Source organism: Pseudorasbora parva, chromosome 12 (genome assembly GCF_024679245.1).
Source record: "Pseudorasbora parva isolate DD20220531a chromosome 12, ASM2467924v1, whole genome shotgun sequence".
In the NCBI taxonomy this organism is placed as follows: domain Eukaryota; kingdom Metazoa; phylum Chordata; class Actinopteri; order Cypriniformes; family Gobionidae; genus Pseudorasbora; species Pseudorasbora parva.
In genome coordinates, this window is record NC_090183.1 from 29222169 (window position 1) to 29243150 (window position 20982).

Here is a 20982-nt window from a genome sequence, read left to right on the forward strand (position 1 = left end):
GTAAACTTTATACTCTGATAAGAGGTTAATTTAGGATTAAAGAAAAGAAACTTTCCAATTGATTGGCATTGAATGTTCGCTATTCAAAATCTAACTGATTTGATGCTTCACTGCATATTTGCATACTGAGTTGCAATTTGGCTTCATTCTTGCACTCATTTGTATGCTGAATTGTGATTAGTTTTACTTTATCCATCTATTTAACCATATCTGCTCGTTCACTGCAAAAACAGCACAGAAGCTGTTATCAGCCGAGAAGACACGTACTAATTGTACTAACAGTGGCAAAGCAGCTCTGATGCTGTATGTCATTTACACAGCCAAGGCATGGAAGGAAATGCAAAGGAAATGTAAATCTAGTTCAATACTGGTGTTGTATCCGCACTATAGCCAGTCAGCGACTCCCGAAGTTGCAGTCAATTCCAGTTCTTGTAGTTTTATGGATATGTAGGGCAGACTCTCTGAGCTGTTAGTAACTTCATTTAAATGACTAGATTGTAGGTGTGTAACGATACAGTTGTGTCATGATTCAATGCTATCACGATACTAAACTCACGATACAATATTTATCACAATATTTTAAAAGGTTACAAAATAAAGAGGTTACTTTTTAAATTATCATTTCAATAATATTATTGTTATTATATTAATATCAGGACACAAATAATCCTCCATTGCATTACATACTATTATATATTGTGACAAGTCTCCCGAGCTCTCATCAGCGTCGCCCTGGCAATTGATGGAAAACACCTGCACACGATCAGCACGGGCCGGATCGTCACAGCTGCAGGCCATCAGGCCCGGGCATAAAAGCCTTCACTCTGGGACACCAGTTTGAGCACGATCTCCATGCAGCACTACGCTAACCATTGTCTCTCTCTCTCACCCAGACTGCAGCCTGTGACGCTCCGGCCCCCTCGCCGCACCCACGTCTCCGCTAGCACCAGGGCACCCGGAAGAAGGACATCCACAGCGCACCTGCACCTAAACTCACCACGTTTGTCACAGTTCATACAAATAAATCCACCCTCTGGGGGCTTTGCACCAATTTCATTGTTGCGTGATCCTTCACCCTGCCACAATATATATATATAATATATATATATAATAGTATGTTATATATATATATATATAATAGTATGTTATATATATATATATAGATATATATATAGATATATATATATATATATATATATATACGGGCGCCCGGCGACTGTGTTCCGTCCCATCATAATAAAAGTCCCATTTCTCATAAGGCGGGTGTTTGTGTAACAATCGCTCCAGCGGCCGTGCTCAGATCCACAACACTCGGTCCTGCTCTGCTTCATACTACAGTAACATTAATAACTGCATTCATGAACGTGATTTCTGCCTGAGTCCTATTTTCCACCGGCTGTGAGGTGAAGACCACATGTCTGAAGATGCTGAGCTTAAACTTGCCGTCATCAAACTACACCTTTGTTTTGAATAGGCGACCTTTAGTGGACGGAAAGTTGCATAGTGCACCTTTAATGGAGTAATGAAACTCCATAAACACCTACTTGTGCTGCGCGCAAACTGACTCTCCCAGTGCTCGTTATATCCCGCATCTCCGGCTATTTATTAATGCACTATAGATATAAGAATAAACCTGTGATCTAAATCACTTTGAATCATCATACTATTAAAACTAAATGTAGCCTAATATGGTGATTTAAATTATGTTTGCGCTTTCACTTTGCAAGCTCCATTCCGGCGTTGAGCCGAATTCCGACACCTGCCAAATTATTACCCCCCTAGTATGGGTAGGTTTAGGGTTAGTTGTGGGGGAGGGGTTAGGATTAGACAATCAGGTAGTGAATTATACGAGGGGGGTGATAATTTGGCAGGGGGTCGAAATTCGACAACACCGGCAGCGCGTGCGCTTCAGATGATCAATGCAATCAGTCAGAGTTCTAATCGCAAGAAAAGCATGTCAAAATGACTATTCCCAAAATGTAAATGTTTAGTTCTGTATTTACTCCCTTTCATGTCATTTTTTGCGCGTCTCGCAATCATTTGAACGCGCGTGCTTACTACATTAGGCCTATGCGTGTCGGTGTAAATCTGTTCATCATATGAAGCCACAAATCATATTGTTTACATTGATATGTAATTTTGCATATTTATATCGCAATATCTTGATATACAATGCATCGTTACATCCCTATTACAATGAGTACTCCACTCCACGGCAGGAGAAATTGTAGTTGACAAAGTGGAAAATACAGGTCAGCTGAATTTGAAGAGAAGTCGATTACTGCAGGCCTACTTAGTCCCAGCCTGCCTCCATTACTTGGTCTCTAAGCATAAATCAAGCTTCGAAGGTCAAAAGCTTGATACCAAAGTAATTCAACAAAATTGTTTGCGCACACACAATGTGTCTGATTATGTCCACTGTGGTGTTATCAAGAGTGTGTGTGTGTGTGTATGTGTTCTGGTAAACCCCAAAATGTCCCCACAAAGATGACAACATCCAAAATCATTGTCCATGTAGGAAAATGTTTTGGTCCTTATTAGGAAAACAGCTTCTAAATCATACAAAAATCATAAGTGCTAAAAAATGTTTTTTGAAAATGTAAACATGCAGAAAGGTTTCTGTAATGGCTAGGAGATATACTTTATAGTTTGTACAGCATAAAAATCATTATGTCAATGGAAAGTCCCCATAAAACATGGAAACCAGGTGTGTGTGTGCGTGCGTGCGTGTGCGCGCGTGTGTGTGTGCCCCAGCCATCCTTCACTGACTCTTGTCTGATGGCTCCTCTGTCATTTTCAGGTGAAGTGTAATATGAAAGGAGATGCCTCAAAAATCTCCACTAATAGCTTTGAAGGACACCTTCAATAGACAAAATCAAAAGCCTTTGAAAAAGACTATTCTAATCTTCCGCAAGAAAGGCCACTGAGTAATGAGAAAATAACCGACAAACATGCACATAGACATACATTTTATTTTGCAACCTAAATGGGTACATTCCATACATAGACTTCTATTGTTTTTATTTATAGCTAGTTATAAATATTATAACCTCACCCTAACACTGAAAACTTTTTATGGGTTTTGGACATTCATTTACACGACAACTGCGGTTTGGGAGCCTCAAAATGCAAGGTTTTGAAAATGGGTTTCAAAGTGCAAGGTTTTGAAAATTATATCTTTACAGTCTCCATGCGTAAATGACGAATCCTTGAATCTGTGAAAACGGTGAAGTCATGCGCATGCTTGTTAGGTCTTGTATAGTCTTTTATTTTGGAATTGTAAGAGCAATAAACACATTGCAATGTTAAGGAATTTGTTTTTTAATTCAGATAATTAAATCATGTATAAATTGCTATTAGGCAATTATTGGGGAGAGAATCAATAATAGAATCGAAATCGAATCGGACAGGAAAAATTGATCGTTAGATTAATTGATGCATCAGAAAAATAATCGCTACATTAATCGTTTAAAAAATAATCGTTTATCCCAGCCTTAACTGCCATCATTTAAGTTACAGGAGCTAGTCTGTGATTTTATTGCCGTCCATTTCCCAGCACCCGCGTAAAAATCCCCGGCCGATTTACCTACTGCTTTTGATAAACACCAAGGTCGTGTGACTGGGGATGTAATAGCTGTCCGAATCCACATTTCTGAGTTTGCAAGAATATATCACTTCAAAATTCACTCTAATAATCCTTTTTGACCACTGCAGAGCGCTGTACGGTTGCTCTTTGCTGTTATTTGGATGCATTTCTAGACTTAGGCAAGTATTTACAAAATAAATATATTTCATCACGCTCAAAGAAATTAAAATAAAAGCACGTAAACATTTGAATTAGCCGTTATTTATGGCAGCATTTATTCTTATCATACTAAGCATATGACATTTTATTTACAGCCTACAATCATGTTACGGACCACGTAAGTGCATTCCTGATCACAAAACTCTCCTGTCCACCATGAATAACAGAATCACAATCCGAATGAGTTTTAGGTTTAATCCTATGGTTTTATCACTGAGGTGGCCTGTGCATTTATTTTGAAGGATTTGTGAGAAACAGGCGAAGGGCGCATGACATACGTCACGACCAAACTTTAGCGATTGGTTATGGCAGATCCAGAGTGGCTCAGGGCAGATCCAATAGTTTTAAACTTCAACAGAGTACCTGCCTTTGCGGAAGTAAACACTTGTCAATGGAGAGTGGCCAGACTCTATGTACAAATTAAATGTACGAGAGTCTGGTAAGACCAGGCTAAGGGTAGACAGTAGACAGTTGCAATTCACAACCTTACCACTAGATGCCGCTAAGATTTATAAGAGTCATTTTCATTTGTGGGTAAATTATACTTTTGTTAAGGTGTTAATGAATGTTTGAAGAATGTACATGTTATTAAAGAGCAGCTTCGGCATTTTTCTCCTTTTGTATTCCTCTGACAACAAAGTCATACAGGTTTCGCACAATATGAGGGCCAGTATATTAAATATGGCTTACGCCGGCTTCACACTGCACGCGTAAGCAGGGCGTAAGCAGCGCGTATTTTTTTCGGCGCTCATGTTAACAGATCAGTGCATTCACACCGGCAGCAGTGGCAGCGCAGCGGCGCGTAGCAGGAGCAGGGCAGAAGCGTCAGTGCCGCGATCGTTTCGGCGCCGGCTCTATTTTTGACGCGCTGCTCACGATGAATTAAAGCCACAGTACATTGTTCTGATCAAAATTAACCTTTTTAACATGAAAAATAACACATTTAACCATTAAATAATTTAGTGAAGTGTTCCGTGTGTTTCTCAGTCACCATATGACATCCGGCACTGTGGGGAAAAAAAAGTTATACACAAAAACCGAAGAGACTGCCACAAGTTGTTGCCTGAACTACAAAACTAATTTTAAATAATGTATGCCAGTTTAGCTTAAATTAAATATGAATTAAATTATGTATATATTATAACTATGCTGGCATAAAAACAGAAACGATAAACAAAAGCACGTGGTGTCACAGGCAGTGTTCTTCAGAGTGCACCTGGAAAGACATGACACTTGTCTCATCGTGAAGGTTGAGAAGCACACAGTTCTCTGTGATCCACACAATTTGCTTTATAAAGACTTGCAAGTGAATGAAAAAGCATGGGAGGAAGTTGAGCGTGAGCGGCTCTTGGTGCTGATGGTCATTTTAAAGTGTTTTTGACAATCTTTCGTTGTCTCACGAACGAACAACTAAATATGGATAGGTAAATAGAATGTACACACATTAATATAGCTCACATACAGTATAGAAATGTAGATAGACTATGATGTGCGTTATTTTGTCATTTTTAAAAAAACGTCTTTAGATAATATGCTCATTTAGCCTACATTACAATATATCATTAAGAAGTTTCCTCTTAGTTATTACAGTCATTTATGAATTATCTTTAAGAGGTTTATGATGGGTAATGCATGTAAATTTGATGCCTATCCAATATTTCAAGACAATTTCCTGAAGTTTCTCTTTTTTAGCAGTGTGCTTTTCATGGACATATAGTGCGATGGCCTTCATTTCTTCTATCAAAAACTCGCACTAAACGAAATAAAAAAACATCAGAAACAAGTGTGGCATTTTGCGTACGTGAGTTTTTGTTGTAGATGTCTTAAAAAAAAAAAAAAAAAAAATTGTTGTGTATTGTGCTAATTAATTGAGATTTCTTACAGCTCTTACAGGTTGTTGGCCTTGTCTGTTTCGTTGCTTCTATTACTCTCCCCTTTTTTGTAAGTCGCTTTGGATAAAAGCGTCTGCTAAATGATTAAATGTAAATGTAAGTGAAACTATTTTTTAAAATAAAATTAGCTTCATGATAAATCTTTGCTTTATTTCCATTTCAAATACATTAAAGAGAAATGCAAACTTATCCATTATAGAGTAGCCTACTCTGTACACAACTGCACGTGAAAACTGCGCGCGACAAACGCTGCCTGTGTGAAAGGAAAAAGTGTGCGCGCTGCTACTGCTTTACACACGTGCTGCTTCGGCGCTGCCTACGCCCTGCTTACGCGTGCAGTGTGAAGCCGGCGTTAGAGACAATTAAGTAAACGTTACAAAGACAGATGTGTGCTTACACCATCCAGCCATTTATGGTACTTGAATTGTCAGATTAGGACTAAACAGACCTCAACCTGACCCAGACACAAGAGCGTGAGGAGATCTGCCCTGGAGTCTTCTGTAATTAGACTTCTGAATGAATCGGCATGACGTGATGTCAGGTTTTTTTTTCTCTTCCCTCATGAACACAGGCACAAAAAGAGTGCTCGATCACTAGAAAGTGGGTAAAGACACTGATGAATTCGCTTGGCAGACAGCTCAGTGCCCTGTAGTGTCTATCCTCCAGCATCATTGCTTATGCCTGGCCCATAAATCTATCCCACAAGCCACCTGGGAGCGCCCAAATCAATCTGCAACGGAGTCACGTCAGCAGAAAAATAATTGTGCTCCAAATATAGCACTTTCCCTAAACCTTGTCTCCCGATTCTCCTGACACACATATCAAACAGACAGCTCTAACAAGAGCAGAGATGCATGAGAGTGAGATAGCAGGCAAATAACCAATGCTTTCCAGGGTGAGTGTGTGTTTGTAAGTGTGTGTGGTGCACAGCTTCATGCTTACATATGAAACTGTGTAGAAGTTAAAAAGGAACGAATATATTTTTTTCCCTGATTCGTAACCCATGATTTTCGACTTTCAACCTGTGAAAATGCACTGAAACGGCAGTCAAACCCATGACTTCTCACCCGTGAACTCGTACTAGATTGATGTACCCCAGTTAGGAGTTCTGATGTCGCATAGCCTGCAAAACAACAATGGCAGACCCTATGTATGCGGTGTTTATGAAATTTGTACATTAAAAACCAAATCGTTTATTAAAATAAGGTATTGCTCTAACATTATTTATCCGCAAATGTTATGCATTATCAGCAGCTACATTTCCAAATATAAAAATAACATAAAAGAAAAGGTATAACAGTATAATACACCGCTTTTTCTCCTCTGTTTTTCCCTAAAATAATCAATAATTGGCGATATAACTGATTGTAAATAAGCTTAAGTCCATACGGTCCGCCATGCTTTGCTTACATCTAGCTTCCGCAATTCCTCACGCTCAGGCAGTTTGGTGTGACTTTGCCTGGAACGCTAGAAAGTCGTGAGTCGGGGTTTGAAGTCGTAAATAATTTGAAGTCGTTCATAAACACGGGCTCAAAAACCTGCCTGGAACGCAGCATTACTAACAGCTTGTACCAGCGCTTAACCCTCATTTGGCGTTAAGTGAAAAATTGTCGCTGAAAAGCCATGGGCATGGAGTTATTTTTGTGGCTGAATGTTTTGCATATGCATTTAGGAGTTTTCCTTTCAGACGCAAAATTTATGGAAGGAGAGTATTTAAATGAATCACGCAATGTGATTTACGGATGGTTGCGCCATTATTTACCACCCCGAAAAAGCATGTCTTAAACCAGACGCTAACTGGTAGATTGTGTTGGTCATTATGGAAATTATCTGGCTGCGTTGTTATAAATGAAAATGCTGTTGTTATAAAATATTTTGTTAAACTTGCATAACTTACTTTAAGACATAAAAGCTGATTTGTATTTTTTTTTATGATTTATAAAATTTTAAAAATAAATTCTGGCCAGCATTTCCATTTAAGGATGACTGCAGCAAAAATGGCAACAACAACAACAAAAAACACACACCATTAAAGTATCGTAAAAATTAGGCATTCAGTATCTTAGTGTGATAAATAGACTTAAATTGAAGTAATATTTTTACAGATAATCTGCCTTTCCAGTAAGGTGTTTTGTTGTCCTGATCAAACAATTCATATCTCAAAAGAATATTTACCTAGACTGGTAAACCAAGCCTGATCTGCAGGCAATGTGATTTCGCCCTAGCCTAGAAATCTAGACGCACCCTAGCGGCAGCAAATTTAATTTGCCCGCAAGTGTGGTCTAGCAACTCTCAATTCCTATCTGAGCTGTATTCCTCAGAATCTGGATGGCCCAATCACATCGTGTATAGAGTCGGCGGGCGGGGCCATAATGACGACGGCCGAGTTGCGTTTGCGTGCTTCTAGTAACACAGAAACTGGCGAACGGCGGCGGTCTTTCGAATCAGCTCTGCCCGCGCCTCCGGAAGACTTGGAGTTAAGCTTTCCTCTGAGAAAAGAACAAAGAGCGGCACTGAAGTCATTCTTAAAAAGGGAAGATGTGTTCGGAGTTCCGGATACGGTGAATGTTTAATCAGTCAGCGAGCTCCCCTTCACCATCGTTGCTCCGGATGGTGTAGCGCTATCCTATCGCGTGCAGAGGGAGTTTGAAAGACAACCGTTTATCCCGCCCCTCGGATTGAGCCCTGTCTATGTTGAGTTTCCAGACCAAACATCTTGATGTGGGTCTGGCTTGTCAGGCTAATTTCACCCTGCAACTCAGTCTGGAAACCTGTACATTCATTTCTACTGCTTCTGTTACACTTTTGAGAGAACCAATTGCAGAATAGCTTGGAATAGGCGGGTTTAACACATAGGGTTTAACACATAGACCATAAAAAAACAAATAACACATAGACCGGGGTTTGGGGAGCACGGCGCTGACATCTTGGGGCCGAGTCTGCGCAGTAGCGATTTCGGGACCGGAGTTGCGCAGTAGAGTGCAGGAAGTAGAGCAGGAAGTACAGCTGCGATATCAAAAGCCCGCCCACACTCTCGCAGATGCAGAACAATTAATTATGTTGGTGTGAAATAAACAGGTATGGAAATGTAGAAATTAAAGCTAAAGTACCAATCTGCTCCCAAAAATTCAGAAAAAAGTCCATTAGTGCCTCAGTGACAACTTCACTCAGAGAAGCCGTCAGTCTCAGCTGTCAATCATGACGTCACACCCCCCGTTTTTAAAGCATCAAATAACTAACTCAAACTAAACTTATTTTAAAAACGAACACTTGAAATTAAATCATCGTGATGATAACTGCCTTCAATGACATAAACTAACTTTGGGGAAAAAATATTTGAAGTGTCATTTTATTGTTTAGTTTGCCTCGCGTCCATTAGAAAACACAGAGGGGCGGCTATACTGGGACCGGTCACCGGGGGGCGATCGAGGCGCGAAAGCTTCAGTAAATGAGAGGGAGACTGCAGGCTTGGTTTAACATGATGATGGATAGTGAAAGGATGGGTTGCCTGTTGATCACGCCTCTTGTGGTCTGATTGGTTGAAGGACTATCCAATTGTGTACAGAGTCATTTTATTTATGCTCGTTTATCACACCTCTTGTGCAGTAGAAAATACATAGCAGACTCCCCAGACCAATATTTCTGGGTGAACTATTCCTTTAAATAAACATCCTGACACAAACATCCATTATAACCTCATTTTGCAATCCATTTGAGAGAGGCATGCAACCAAATGGCCTACTTTGATATATTTTATGACAAATGTGGGTCTGGAGTTTTTTTGGAGGGGGCAGACTGATGAATACTCATGAGGTTCACTAAACCAGAGGTGTCACACTCACACACAGGAATATCTGAGAATAGGTGTCATGGTGTATTTCAGTCTCAATGCTGCCCTCCACTGGCAAGCAATAACAACTACAAACTGAAAGCAAATACATCTAACTTATGCGTTTAAAGTTGAAATGCTCTCCCAGTCAGACAAAGTAGCATGAAACAATCAATTGACAATTACCTTCACACAACTGCAGGTAATAGATAGGTGCGTAGGAGAAAGGACCAAAAAAAGTCCAAAATCAAAAACAAAAGAAAATCCTGCACACTATCTATTTGCAAAATGATCAAAGATGCTTTATTTGATGCAGCGTTTCGGTCCCATGACCAACTTTTTTGTTATGTAAATTCAAAATAGTACCCTTTTATAACTAGTTAAATGAGGTTTGGAAGAGAGGCCACGCCTCAACCAATCATCTGACTTCTCAAAACCTTCTTATATCATGCTGACCCTTACAGTATCGTTTGTCTCATTCTCTCAAACACTCCCTTCCCCTCTTTCTCTCATCTATTTAACCATATTTTTCATCCATTTTTCATTTACCATCCCTTTCTTCCTTCCTCTTCATCCTCTCCCTATTCATACCTAACTTCTTCAACAAATAATTCTCCTACAATCATGGTTGTGGCATGGCCCTTGCTCATAAAATGATGATTATTTATGAGGATACAATGAGGTATGAAGTCACTGACTGATTGTGATTTATAATTGATGGATCTTTGCAGTGATTGGTCATGAGATGCTTTTTAAATGTGTCTTAGTCTAGAATGAGAATTAGTGAGTATGGGACCGAAACGTTGCGTAAAATAAAGCATTTTTCATTTGGACAATTGAAATACTGAAAAACTGGTGAAATACTGTTTTTGGTGTCATTTGTGCATTTGCTTTGGAGCCATCAAAATTTTGCAACTTTGATGTCAAATCACGTCTTTTTACCAGACAAACCATTGATGAATGATTGACTGGTGATTATAAACAAGCTGTTGATGTGTTGCAACTGTAACCAGACAGATTTCCCTTTCCTCATGGCAACAACACTGAGCAGAAGCAGCTTAAATCACCAGTGTGCTGCAAGCAATATTAAAATAGTTCATCTCCCATCATGCAGCAGTTTCAGATTTACATAATTTTAAGCATTTACATCAAAAAGACCTAACAAGACATTAAAGGAGATTTCTAATTATTTAATCCTCTGTACAATATGTGTACTACGAGCTTTGTAGACATTTTATCTACAGTAAATTCAAGTTCAATATTATATCCTTCAAATCTGAATATAGTCAAAGAACAACATAACACACTAAAAGCATGAGAACTGAGAAACAACTTCAGAAACAGCTATAAAATATGGATGCATAACCTTTTCTTATGCTAATTCATATCTGGCCAGTTTCCTGAAACATAAATGTGCATGATTCTTTCCATGATCCATAGTCGAAACCATGATCAGCATGTTGAGCCAAGTCAATTCACATTTATTTATACAGTGCTTTTTTTCAAAACAGCTTCACATTAGCAAACAGAAAAAAAGCAGTGTTAATGTTGTAAAATGTTCATCAGCAATGCAGTGATTGGCTGGCAACAAATATTTAAATGAATATTATACCCTAAACGTTTGATTTTAGAGCTGTCACAAGAACGAGCTCAACTCCTCTCAAGTTATTTTAGAAGGTTATGAATAATTTACAGACCATAAAGCAAAAGAAACACTGCCGAAACTAAATATAATGAGTGCATTTCAACAGGTTTAGGCATATCCAGACTGTATTGTTGTTAATTCTAATACGACTTGTACAGCTAAAATGAACGCACCTGACATGACCAATTTTTTAATTCAAAAGTTTTAATTTGTGATACATTTTTATGTTTTTATTTGTATCTTCACTTTCGTTCAAATAACTGCAGCTTTGGTGAGCACAAAAAAATATATCAGTCCCAAACTTTTTTATATAGTATATAGGCTAGGCTTATATCATTTCGAAACTTATATAATATATGCAAAAATCAGAATTGTAAACTTAATGATTATTTACAGACAGGTCTCCTAAACATTTGAGTAGTTAAGCTCTCAAACTAATTTTAAAAGTGCCACAGAACCAATTACAACAACCTACAAATAATAGTTTTCTGCAACTGGGATTGGACAAAAAGTTCCTTAACATCAGTCATTTTAAACATGATATTTTTTAAGAGAATCAGATTTCTGAATTCATATTGGAGGAGCAATGAATGAGCTGATTGAGATGGACTCACCATTCAGAGTCCACAGGTGTGATGTCAATGCGAGGGGGTGTGATGAAGGGGAGGGTAGTTGGTCTTGCCATGATCTCGTCATCCGGACTGCGTGATCTCTCCGCCTGCCGCCATGATAAAGGAGGCAACTGTAGGTTACCAGAGAAACGGCGCCTCCTCCTACGCAGGTCTACCCCCAGCGTGCAACCAGAAGAGGTGAAAGATTCACTTAGTCTGCAGTCCGGAGGCTCTTTAGTGTCCTGGAGAAAGAGAAAAAGATGGGAATTACTTTCAGTATACTAAAGAACTGAATGAATGGTATGGCAATAACTACATAAGCAGACATGGGAAAGTATTTCATACCACTAGAGGGCATCAACACCTTTCACTTAACATTCACTTTCTAGCTTTCTTGAATACTGTACATAAAATAACATTTAAGTCTGCTCTACAAACATAAGTTCCAAATGTGTAGGAATCCAAATAAAACAATAATGAGCTGCAATTAACATATTTGGTTTAGATATGTTAGATAACTCTTCAGTCTAATACATTCAATACAAACATAAGTGTTTTAGGTATTTTCGAGTGTGGTGAAATTCCATGGTATAGCTTATGCATTTTAAAGTACTGGTTAGCAAAGTACTGCCACCTAAAACCAACATCTTACCATGATCTTCGATTGTAAGCTTTGTATGGAAAAGAAGCAACAACAAAAAACTCGCCCACAGATCTGAGATATGAGAAATACTTTGCATTGATTGATAGGTTCTGTAGTCGCTGTAATAAATTTCCCATTGCCTTCTGGTGTGCGGACTACATTTGTGTGTACTAAAAATCATTTTAGGCAAATGCTTCTTTCAATTTAGTCTTCCTCACAAGTTGTACACAAAAACCAAACACACGACTGTAGTCAGATTCGCAAACAAAGGAAGATGAAGGAAGGACATGTGGATCTAAATGCAACACTTGCAACTTTATTAAACTACAGCAAAGAACATTATTCAAAATAACAAAGAAAATGTAACAGCTGTGTGGTAAAGCAAAGATAATACCAGACCCTGAAGAATGGGAACGAAGGTGAATAATATACATGTGCAGCGGTTGGACAAAGGCATCTTTTACATCACAATAATGGTGTGGTATAGGGCCTCCTTTGGCAGCTATAACAGCATCAATTTGATATAATATACATATAAGATATAATTCCTTCACAGGTGCCAGGAAGTTTTTGGCCAGGTCACAATTTGATGGTGGTGGAGAAAAATGTTTCCTGACTCGCTTCTCCAAAATACTCCAAAGTGGCTCAAAAACATCTGGTGACTTTGCAGGCCATGGGAGATGTTCAGCTTCCATTTAATGTTAATCAATCCATTCTGTCACAAGTCTTGCTGTGTGTATTGGTGCAGTCATGCTGATGCACAACACCCTTTTCAGGGTACAATGTTTAAAACTATTAGGTGTTCATGGTCCTCAAGAAAGGTTAAGTAGTCATTGGCAGTGAAATTGCAGCCTTCAAGCACAGACAGTAGGAATAGTGGAAAATTGCAGCCCAAACCATCACTGATCCACCCTGTGCTTCATTCTGGGCACGCAACAGTCTGTGTGTTAAGCCTCTTTGGGTATTCTCCACATCGTAACTCCCACGGATGTGGGAAAGACAGTTATAGGTGGACAGTTAAGAAAACAATACATATGTCACATTGTACACAGCCCAAGATTTGCACTGTTGGCACCAATTACTGACATTTGGCATTGCTATGACTATGAGTGACCAAAGGTTTGGCTAACAGCCCAACCAGGAATATTAGCTGAATATTGGAGCTCTTGACATTGAAGCTTCTGTGGAAACAGGACAGTCAAGGTGCACATATACACTCACGTAAAGGATTATTAGGAACACCATACTAATACTGTTTGACCCCCTTTAGCCTTCAGAACAGCCTTAATTCTATGTGGCATTGATTCAACAAGGTGCTGAAAGCATTCTTTAGAAATGTTGGCCCATATTGATAGGAGAGCATCTTGCAGTTAATGGAGATTTGTGGGATGCACATCCAGGGCACGAAGCTCCGGTTCCACCACATCCCAAAAATGCTCTATTGGGTCGAGATCTGGTGACTGTGGGGGCCATTTTAGTACAGTGAACTCATTGTCATGTTCAAGAAACCAATTTAAAAATATTCGAGCTTTGTGACATGGTGCATTATACTGCTGAAAGTAGCCATCAGAGGATGGGTACATGGTGGCCATAAAGGGATGGACATGTTCAGAATCAATGCTCAGGTAGGCCGTGGCATTTAAACGATGACCAATTGGCCCTAAGTGGCCTAAAGTTTGCCAAGAAAACATCCCCCACACCATTACACCACCACCACCAGCCTGCACAGGTCTTCTTCATATGAAAGGTCTTCTTAAAACCTAACAGTCACCAGTCCAAGCACACCCAGCAGTATTTCAGCTGTATATTTTCGTGAAATTTCACGGATTCCTGTATATGTCCGCGTATGTTAGGTTTCTGGTTTCATCTTGAAATATACTGTTCCGTGTTACTCTGATCCGCTTTTTCCTACATATGTCCGGTAAACCTCAAATTACACAGGAGTTTACCATGCCCGGATATTGCCATATTCCACTGTTGTCATGCAGTGTGATGGAATGTAAAATAAGTGAAGCTTGGCCACCAGGCTGAGAAAATTCCAACACAATATTGGCCAGTGTTTCAGTTTTATAGGCAAAACCCCTGTCAAACGTTAAAAATAAATAAATGATATATATATATATATATATATATATATATATATATATATATATATATATATATATATATATATATATATATATATATATATACATACAGTCCCTGACAAAAATCTTGTCGCTTGTGTACAAATTGACCTAAAGTGCCGCTGAAATATATTTCTAATCAAGATATTTTTACAAGAAATGGCTCATTTTAATCCCACCAGCTTTTGTGATAATGTTTCAGTGAAAAACTAAACTTTCAAAAAGTATTCTAATATTCACAGCTTGGTAAAGCCCATTGAGTCAATTTTTGCAAAGACATAAGTGTTGTCACCTTGTCATATGAGCTTCCCCTGTGACTAATAATGGATAAATTAGGTCTCAAATGTGTATAAAAAGAACCCCAGTACGCTAGACCTTCACATCAACTGCAACTAGACCTCTGCAAACATGCCTAAGATTCACCCTGAGACTAAAGTTTTGATTATCAAGAGGCTGAAGACTAGATCCACTGCTGATGTGGCAGACACCTTCAATGTGTCTCAGTGTCAAGTACAGAGGATAAAAAAATATTTGAAGAGACTGGAGACGTTTTTGACAAGCCCAGGTCAGGCAGACCCCACAAGACAACTGCTCGAGAGGACCGTTTGTTGGCTCGAAAATCCAAGGCCAGCCCATTTTCCACTGCAGCAGAGCTCCACGAGACCTGGTCACCTGAAGTCCCTGTGTCAACCAGAACAGTTTGTAGGATTCTGCCTTGAAATGGCCTCCATGGTCGAATCAGTGCCCAGAAGCCAGCACTAAACAAAATACAATTGAAAAACCGTGTGGCATTTGCCAAGGCCCACAGCCTGTTAAAAGGATGGACGCTGGAAAAGTGGCAGAAGGTGGATTTTCAGATGAATCTTCAGTTGAATTACCCCACAGTCGCCGCAAATATTGCAGGAGACCTACTGGTGCCTGAATGGATCCGAGATTCACCCAGAAAACAGTGAAGTTTGGTGGCGGAAAAATCATGGTCTGGGGTTACATCCAGTATGGGGGTGTGCGAGAGATCTGCAGGGTGGAAGTCAACATCAATAGTCTAAAATACCAAGAAATCTTAGCTACCTCTTATATTCCCAACCATAAAAGAGGCCAAATTCTGCAGCGGGACGGTGCTCCATCGCATACTTCCATCTCCACATTAAAGTTCCTCAAGGCGAAGAAGATCAAGATGCTCCAGGATTGGCCAGCCCAGTCACCAGACATGAACATCATTGAGCATATTTGGGGTAGGATGAAAGAGGACGCATGGAAGACGAAACCAAAGAATATTGATGAACTCTGGGAGGCATGCAAGACTGCTTTCTTAGCTATTCCTGATGACTTCATCAATAAATTGTATGAATCCTTGCCAAACCGCATGGATGCAGTCCTTCAAGCTCATGGAAGTCATACAAGATATTAAATTTGGATCTCACAGCGCCACAACTTAATTTGCTGACATATTTTTGTATTTGCAGTAAATTTGTTACATTTCTGTATAGGCGACAAAACTTTTGTCTTGCCAAAATTTGACCTTTCTGTCTTGATTAAATGATAAATATTTCTTCTGTGAAAATTATTTATTTCAGTGCATTAAACATCATTTGGGAGGGTTTTAGCTTTTCATATGAGCTATTTCTAACACCAATTGATTAATTAAAAGTCAGGTTAATATCAGGTATTTCTAGAAAATAAATAAGCGACAAGACTTTTGTCAGGCACATATACATATATATATATATATATATATATATATTCTCTCTCTCTCGTGTAAGACAATTCGAATTACAACTGTGCTGTCCAACAGTGGTGAGTGTGACGGGAAGATCCGTGGGCAGCTGAAGGTGTTTGATAGCAGACCAACACTGGCTGAAAAGCAAAGGAAACCTGCCAGCAACTGATATCATCAGTATAGCTGAAAAAGGAAGAAGAGTATTTCTGCATCATCTGTCAGGGAACATGAGAAAAACTCTGAAAAGTGAACAGAGCTCCATTTTATAAAGAGGAACATTGTGGATAGCATCTGCTAAAAAAGCTCAGTCAGAGCTGCAGAGCTCTAGATGCTAAGACAAGAAAGTACTCCGACACACTCCCTCTTTACTAGAACCAATTCATGGGGAAGGTTTCATCTGAAAACAGAGGCCAAATGATCCCCTAACCTAATAGAAAATGCATTACCGCAGATCAAATCTCCATACATGGTCAAATTGTAAAAATATCGGTATTACACGCCGCAACCCCACATGGATATTTTATACAAGACTGTAAAAACAACTCCCAAAGTAGTTCCTTCAGAAGGGAATTTTATGCGATTCACTCTGCTGCTTTTTTCCTTAAAAGCAATATTCACTTTGAATGTTGGAAACATTTTGTTATCCATCACATCACGTTCCTGGGTGAATGAATCACGCTTAGTCTTAAAGTTAATTTCAATATTTTAAAACACTCTGACAGGGACACTGCAGACAAATTCAACTTTCCACATAGACGTATAGGGATATTTATTTAAAGTTTGTTCAGTTCTCCAATCCTTGAACATCTCCTGGCTAGATGACTTAAGTAGAGAAAGACAGATGTTACAGAGACTTTCTAGCAATAAATAAAAGTGGTTGGTATGGCCCATGTACTGTATTTCAAGTCTTCTGAAGCCAGAAAAAATGTAAAAGTCACCCTGGCTATTCTTATTTTTTGCAGTGCAGTGTTTATTATAAATTATTGTTTTAAATTCATGTACCCTTATCATCTTTAATCACATCTCCCCCCTTTTGCAATGACATTCATAATCTAGCAACCGTCACCAGTGTGATTTTATTTACTTCTTGACCTTCATGCTGTAATTACCGTTATGAAATGTAATCCGTGATGTTCTACTCTGAGCTTTTCATGTCCTTGGACTCAGGGATTCAGAGTTTACAAGTTGTAATTACGGGTTCTACGAGGATGTGGATGGTTTTTACAAGTTGGACTATCATAATTACAGTAATTCTGTGAACGCTCATCTTTAGTATCATTAAGATACTATTATAGATTTGTCACTATTTTAAATTAGTTTTTGTCTGTATAGTTTTAGTTACTGAAAACTCTTCCTGTCACCCACTTTAGTGATTAGATCGCATAAATAGTAAATGGATTTTTAATGGATCCCATCCAACTTTTTTTCTCATTCGAGAAACCATTTCACTCAGATATAAATCAAAGTAGAGAAGAAAAGACTATCACGACTTCCATTTCCTGCTGACTTAACCATTATTCACTGAAAAACTTGACATCCAGTCTATCTGTCCTTGAGAGGGTTCATGAGCAAAGTACCCTATTTTAACGATCTAAGCACACGGTCTAAAGTGCACAGCACAAGTGCACTTAGGGCGTGTCCAAATCTACTTTTGCTAGTTTAATGATGGGGAAAATGGTCTGTGCGCCTGGCACATGGTGTAAAAGGGTTGTATCTAGTCTCTTAACGGGTCATGGGTGTGTTTGGGGCGTAACGTTCAATAAACCAATCAGTGTTTCATCTGCCATTTTTCTTTAAAAGCCAGTTGCGCTCGTACCATGGTGGATTTGCTATTTACATGGCGGAATTTGCGAACAGTAAGACTGAACACTCAAAATCCTTTAATTTTTCGCATTTGAAAATGTTTTTGTGCTGATGCGCATTCCTGTGTGTGTAATAAGCAAAGTGTGCATGTGTTGTGGACCTGCCTATAGGCGCATATTACTAACGCGCTCTTTAAATAACACAAAACAACATTGACTTTAGACTGGGGTTTCAGTTGGTCAATGGCGCAGTTTATTTCAGTTGCCTCAAAATAGCAACTTACCAACAATGCGCCTGAACACACCTTGTTTCCAGAACAGTAGCACACAAATGAATTGCTATTTAAACAACGTGGTGCAGCACGTGAAAATGATAACTGCGTCAGGCTGAAACTAGCAAAAAAAAAACATAGCGCAAGATGCACGATAGGCCCCTTTGTATGGCTTAGTTCACAAGTAACTTCCATGATACATTTAGCATGCTATTTCTTAATATTTATATATTATCATATATAATATATCATATTATTATGTATATTAGAATTATATAAAATCACACAAATTCCCTCATATAACCACTAGTCTCTTTGTGTCTCTCTGCTGATGAAATTCTGTTGCATACCTTTTTGTTCATAAACTATGGTATCTTAGGGGTTTGCTGGTGTGTGTATGGGGGATGGGGGGGGCATGTTTTTGTGAAATGTGTGCACATTTGTGACACAAATGTGTATAATGACATGGGTATGATGTAGGTATTACAAGGAGAGGGTGAAACATGTCCCCACTTTTCTAAATGCTTATAAATCACACAGGATGAGTTTTTTTTAGAAAGTAAAAATGCAGAATGTTTCCTGTGATGGGTAGGTTTATGGGCAGGGGCAGTGTAAGGGGATAGAAAATACGGTTTGTACAGTATAAAAAACATTACGCCTGTGCCTGCGTGCGTGTGTTAAGCCATAAAATCTTAGGTTCCCATTTTTTACAAGTACTTGCGTCAGAGTGAACTATTACTCAAAAGTGATTACTATTTTGAGTGTCCTTTAGACATAGTGTTCATATTCCCCTCTTATAAAGGCCAAATATGAAGATATATTGCAGAATTAAGACGTCCTGTATGAGCTCATGAAGTCAGGCAAAGGACAAAACAATCTGCATTTGACCGATCCAAACATTAGTCATGGTAAACTAATCATTTTGTGATAGGACAGCATCCTAAGTTGATGTTATCCGGCAGATCCCAGCCCTGCCTGTGACTGCGTTTTGTCCCCGAATGAACTCTGCGGGAGAGCACAGAAGCACGACGGAGCAATCAGCCAGACCAGGAATGACCAAGGTGACCTCCTGAGATTCCCTGTCTTTGGAAAATTCTGCGGTCAGCGCCTGCAGTCACCTGAGACCACCAGATCTTTTTTAATTCATTAGACTAATGCAGCATCACTCTGCGCAATAAAACAAGCCTGTGTTTTACAGACAACCTTTTCTCCTTCAAACTAAAATTATCCAAAGCTCAGGCAGTCAAACAAACCTTTGACCATATGGTGCTTCTGACTTTGTTTCAAGGAAAAACTTAAAGGTCCCGTTTTTCATGTGTTTTTGAAGCTTTGATTGTGTTTACAGTGTGCAATATAACATGAGCTCATGTTTCACGTGTAAAAAAACACACACAACTTACTTATCTGTATACCGCTGTTTTCTCTGTCCTAAAAACGGCGTGATGATTCCCTTGTTCTATGAAGTCCCTCCTTCAGAAATACGTAACGAGCTCTGATTGTGCCAGCGGTTTCAGTGTTGTGATTCGACAACAGCTTAGCGCACGTTGCCCGAAAAGATCACGCCTCTACCATAACGGGGAGATGCATTGTAAAAATGTCCATATTACCATATCAATTTGAGCCGGAATCAGACCTGGACAATATCGAAGAGGATCGATTACAACCTGCTCAGGAAAGACTTTTGCAGGATGTTTCACAATGGTAAGCTGTTTATTTAGTAGTTGTCATACTTTTACGTTTGGCTGTTACAAATTGCAATGTTAAATGTTACAAACTGTTATAAAAGCTTGTGGTATATGTTTTTGTCCGTATGTCAAATTAACGATGGTGTTGTTGAATTAAAAAGTTTGTCGGATTAGTTTCAATTAGAGGTCGACCGATTCATCGGATTTGCCGATAAATCGGCACCGATAGCTGATGGGTGGAACAATCGGTTATCGTCAAAAACCTATAGTTTTTCCGGTTTGCGTCCATTGCTGGAGCAGCTGAGAAGGGTGCTGTCATTACACAGTAGCCTACAAGAGCTCTGAGAAGGGTCTACTGGCATTATATAGCGCAAAAGTGGCCTCTAGAGGCCAAATAAAAAACTATCACTGTTTACATTAACACGTGAGGCTGCGCTTCACAGCACGCGCTGCACAGAGCGCGCTGACACATCTGACACGTGTTTAAAACGGCGAAAGGGAAACGGTATGAATACAGAACACTTCAATAAATGTTGCCAAATCATTATAAAGTAGTTTTTTAGGTGACTAGATGCTTTAGCAATGAAAGAAGAGCAGTATGTATGTACTTTACTTTGCCGTCGAGGCTGAGAGGACGCTAACATTAGCAGTAACATTTACCTCAAATAGTGAAAGTTATGTAACAGCTAGTGATGTAAGAAACCAGACTGTATGACCATGTATCCGACAGAAATATGAACACATCAGAAACGCATGTGATTTCAATACATATTTTGTTATTTTGAGAAGAAAACTGTCATGTTCTAAAAAAGCAAACTGTTTGGATTTATATGAAATAATGCTTAATATAATACAATAATAAATTATAATACATTATATCCAATATTCCATTTGTAACATTAAGTTGGAATAAAGTATTATTCATTGTTAGTTTTATCTGTTAACCTTTTTTTTT

The 20982-nt window shown here is 38.9% G+C and overlaps 1 protein-coding gene across 1 annotated transcript in view; it reads right to left on the bottom strand.

Annotated features, from left to right (window-relative positions):
- Positions 1 to 20982, bottom strand: part of pde4ba (phosphodiesterase 4B, cAMP-specific a) — a 198531-nt gene that overhangs the window by 122853 nt on the left and 54696 nt on the right. Inside the window, exon 3 of the mRNA XM_067459784.1 lies at positions 11786 to 12024. Within this exon, the coding sequence (XP_067315885.1) occupies positions 11786 to 12024 (239 nt within the window). The remainder of the gene's footprint in view (positions 1 to 11785; positions 12025 to 20982) is intronic.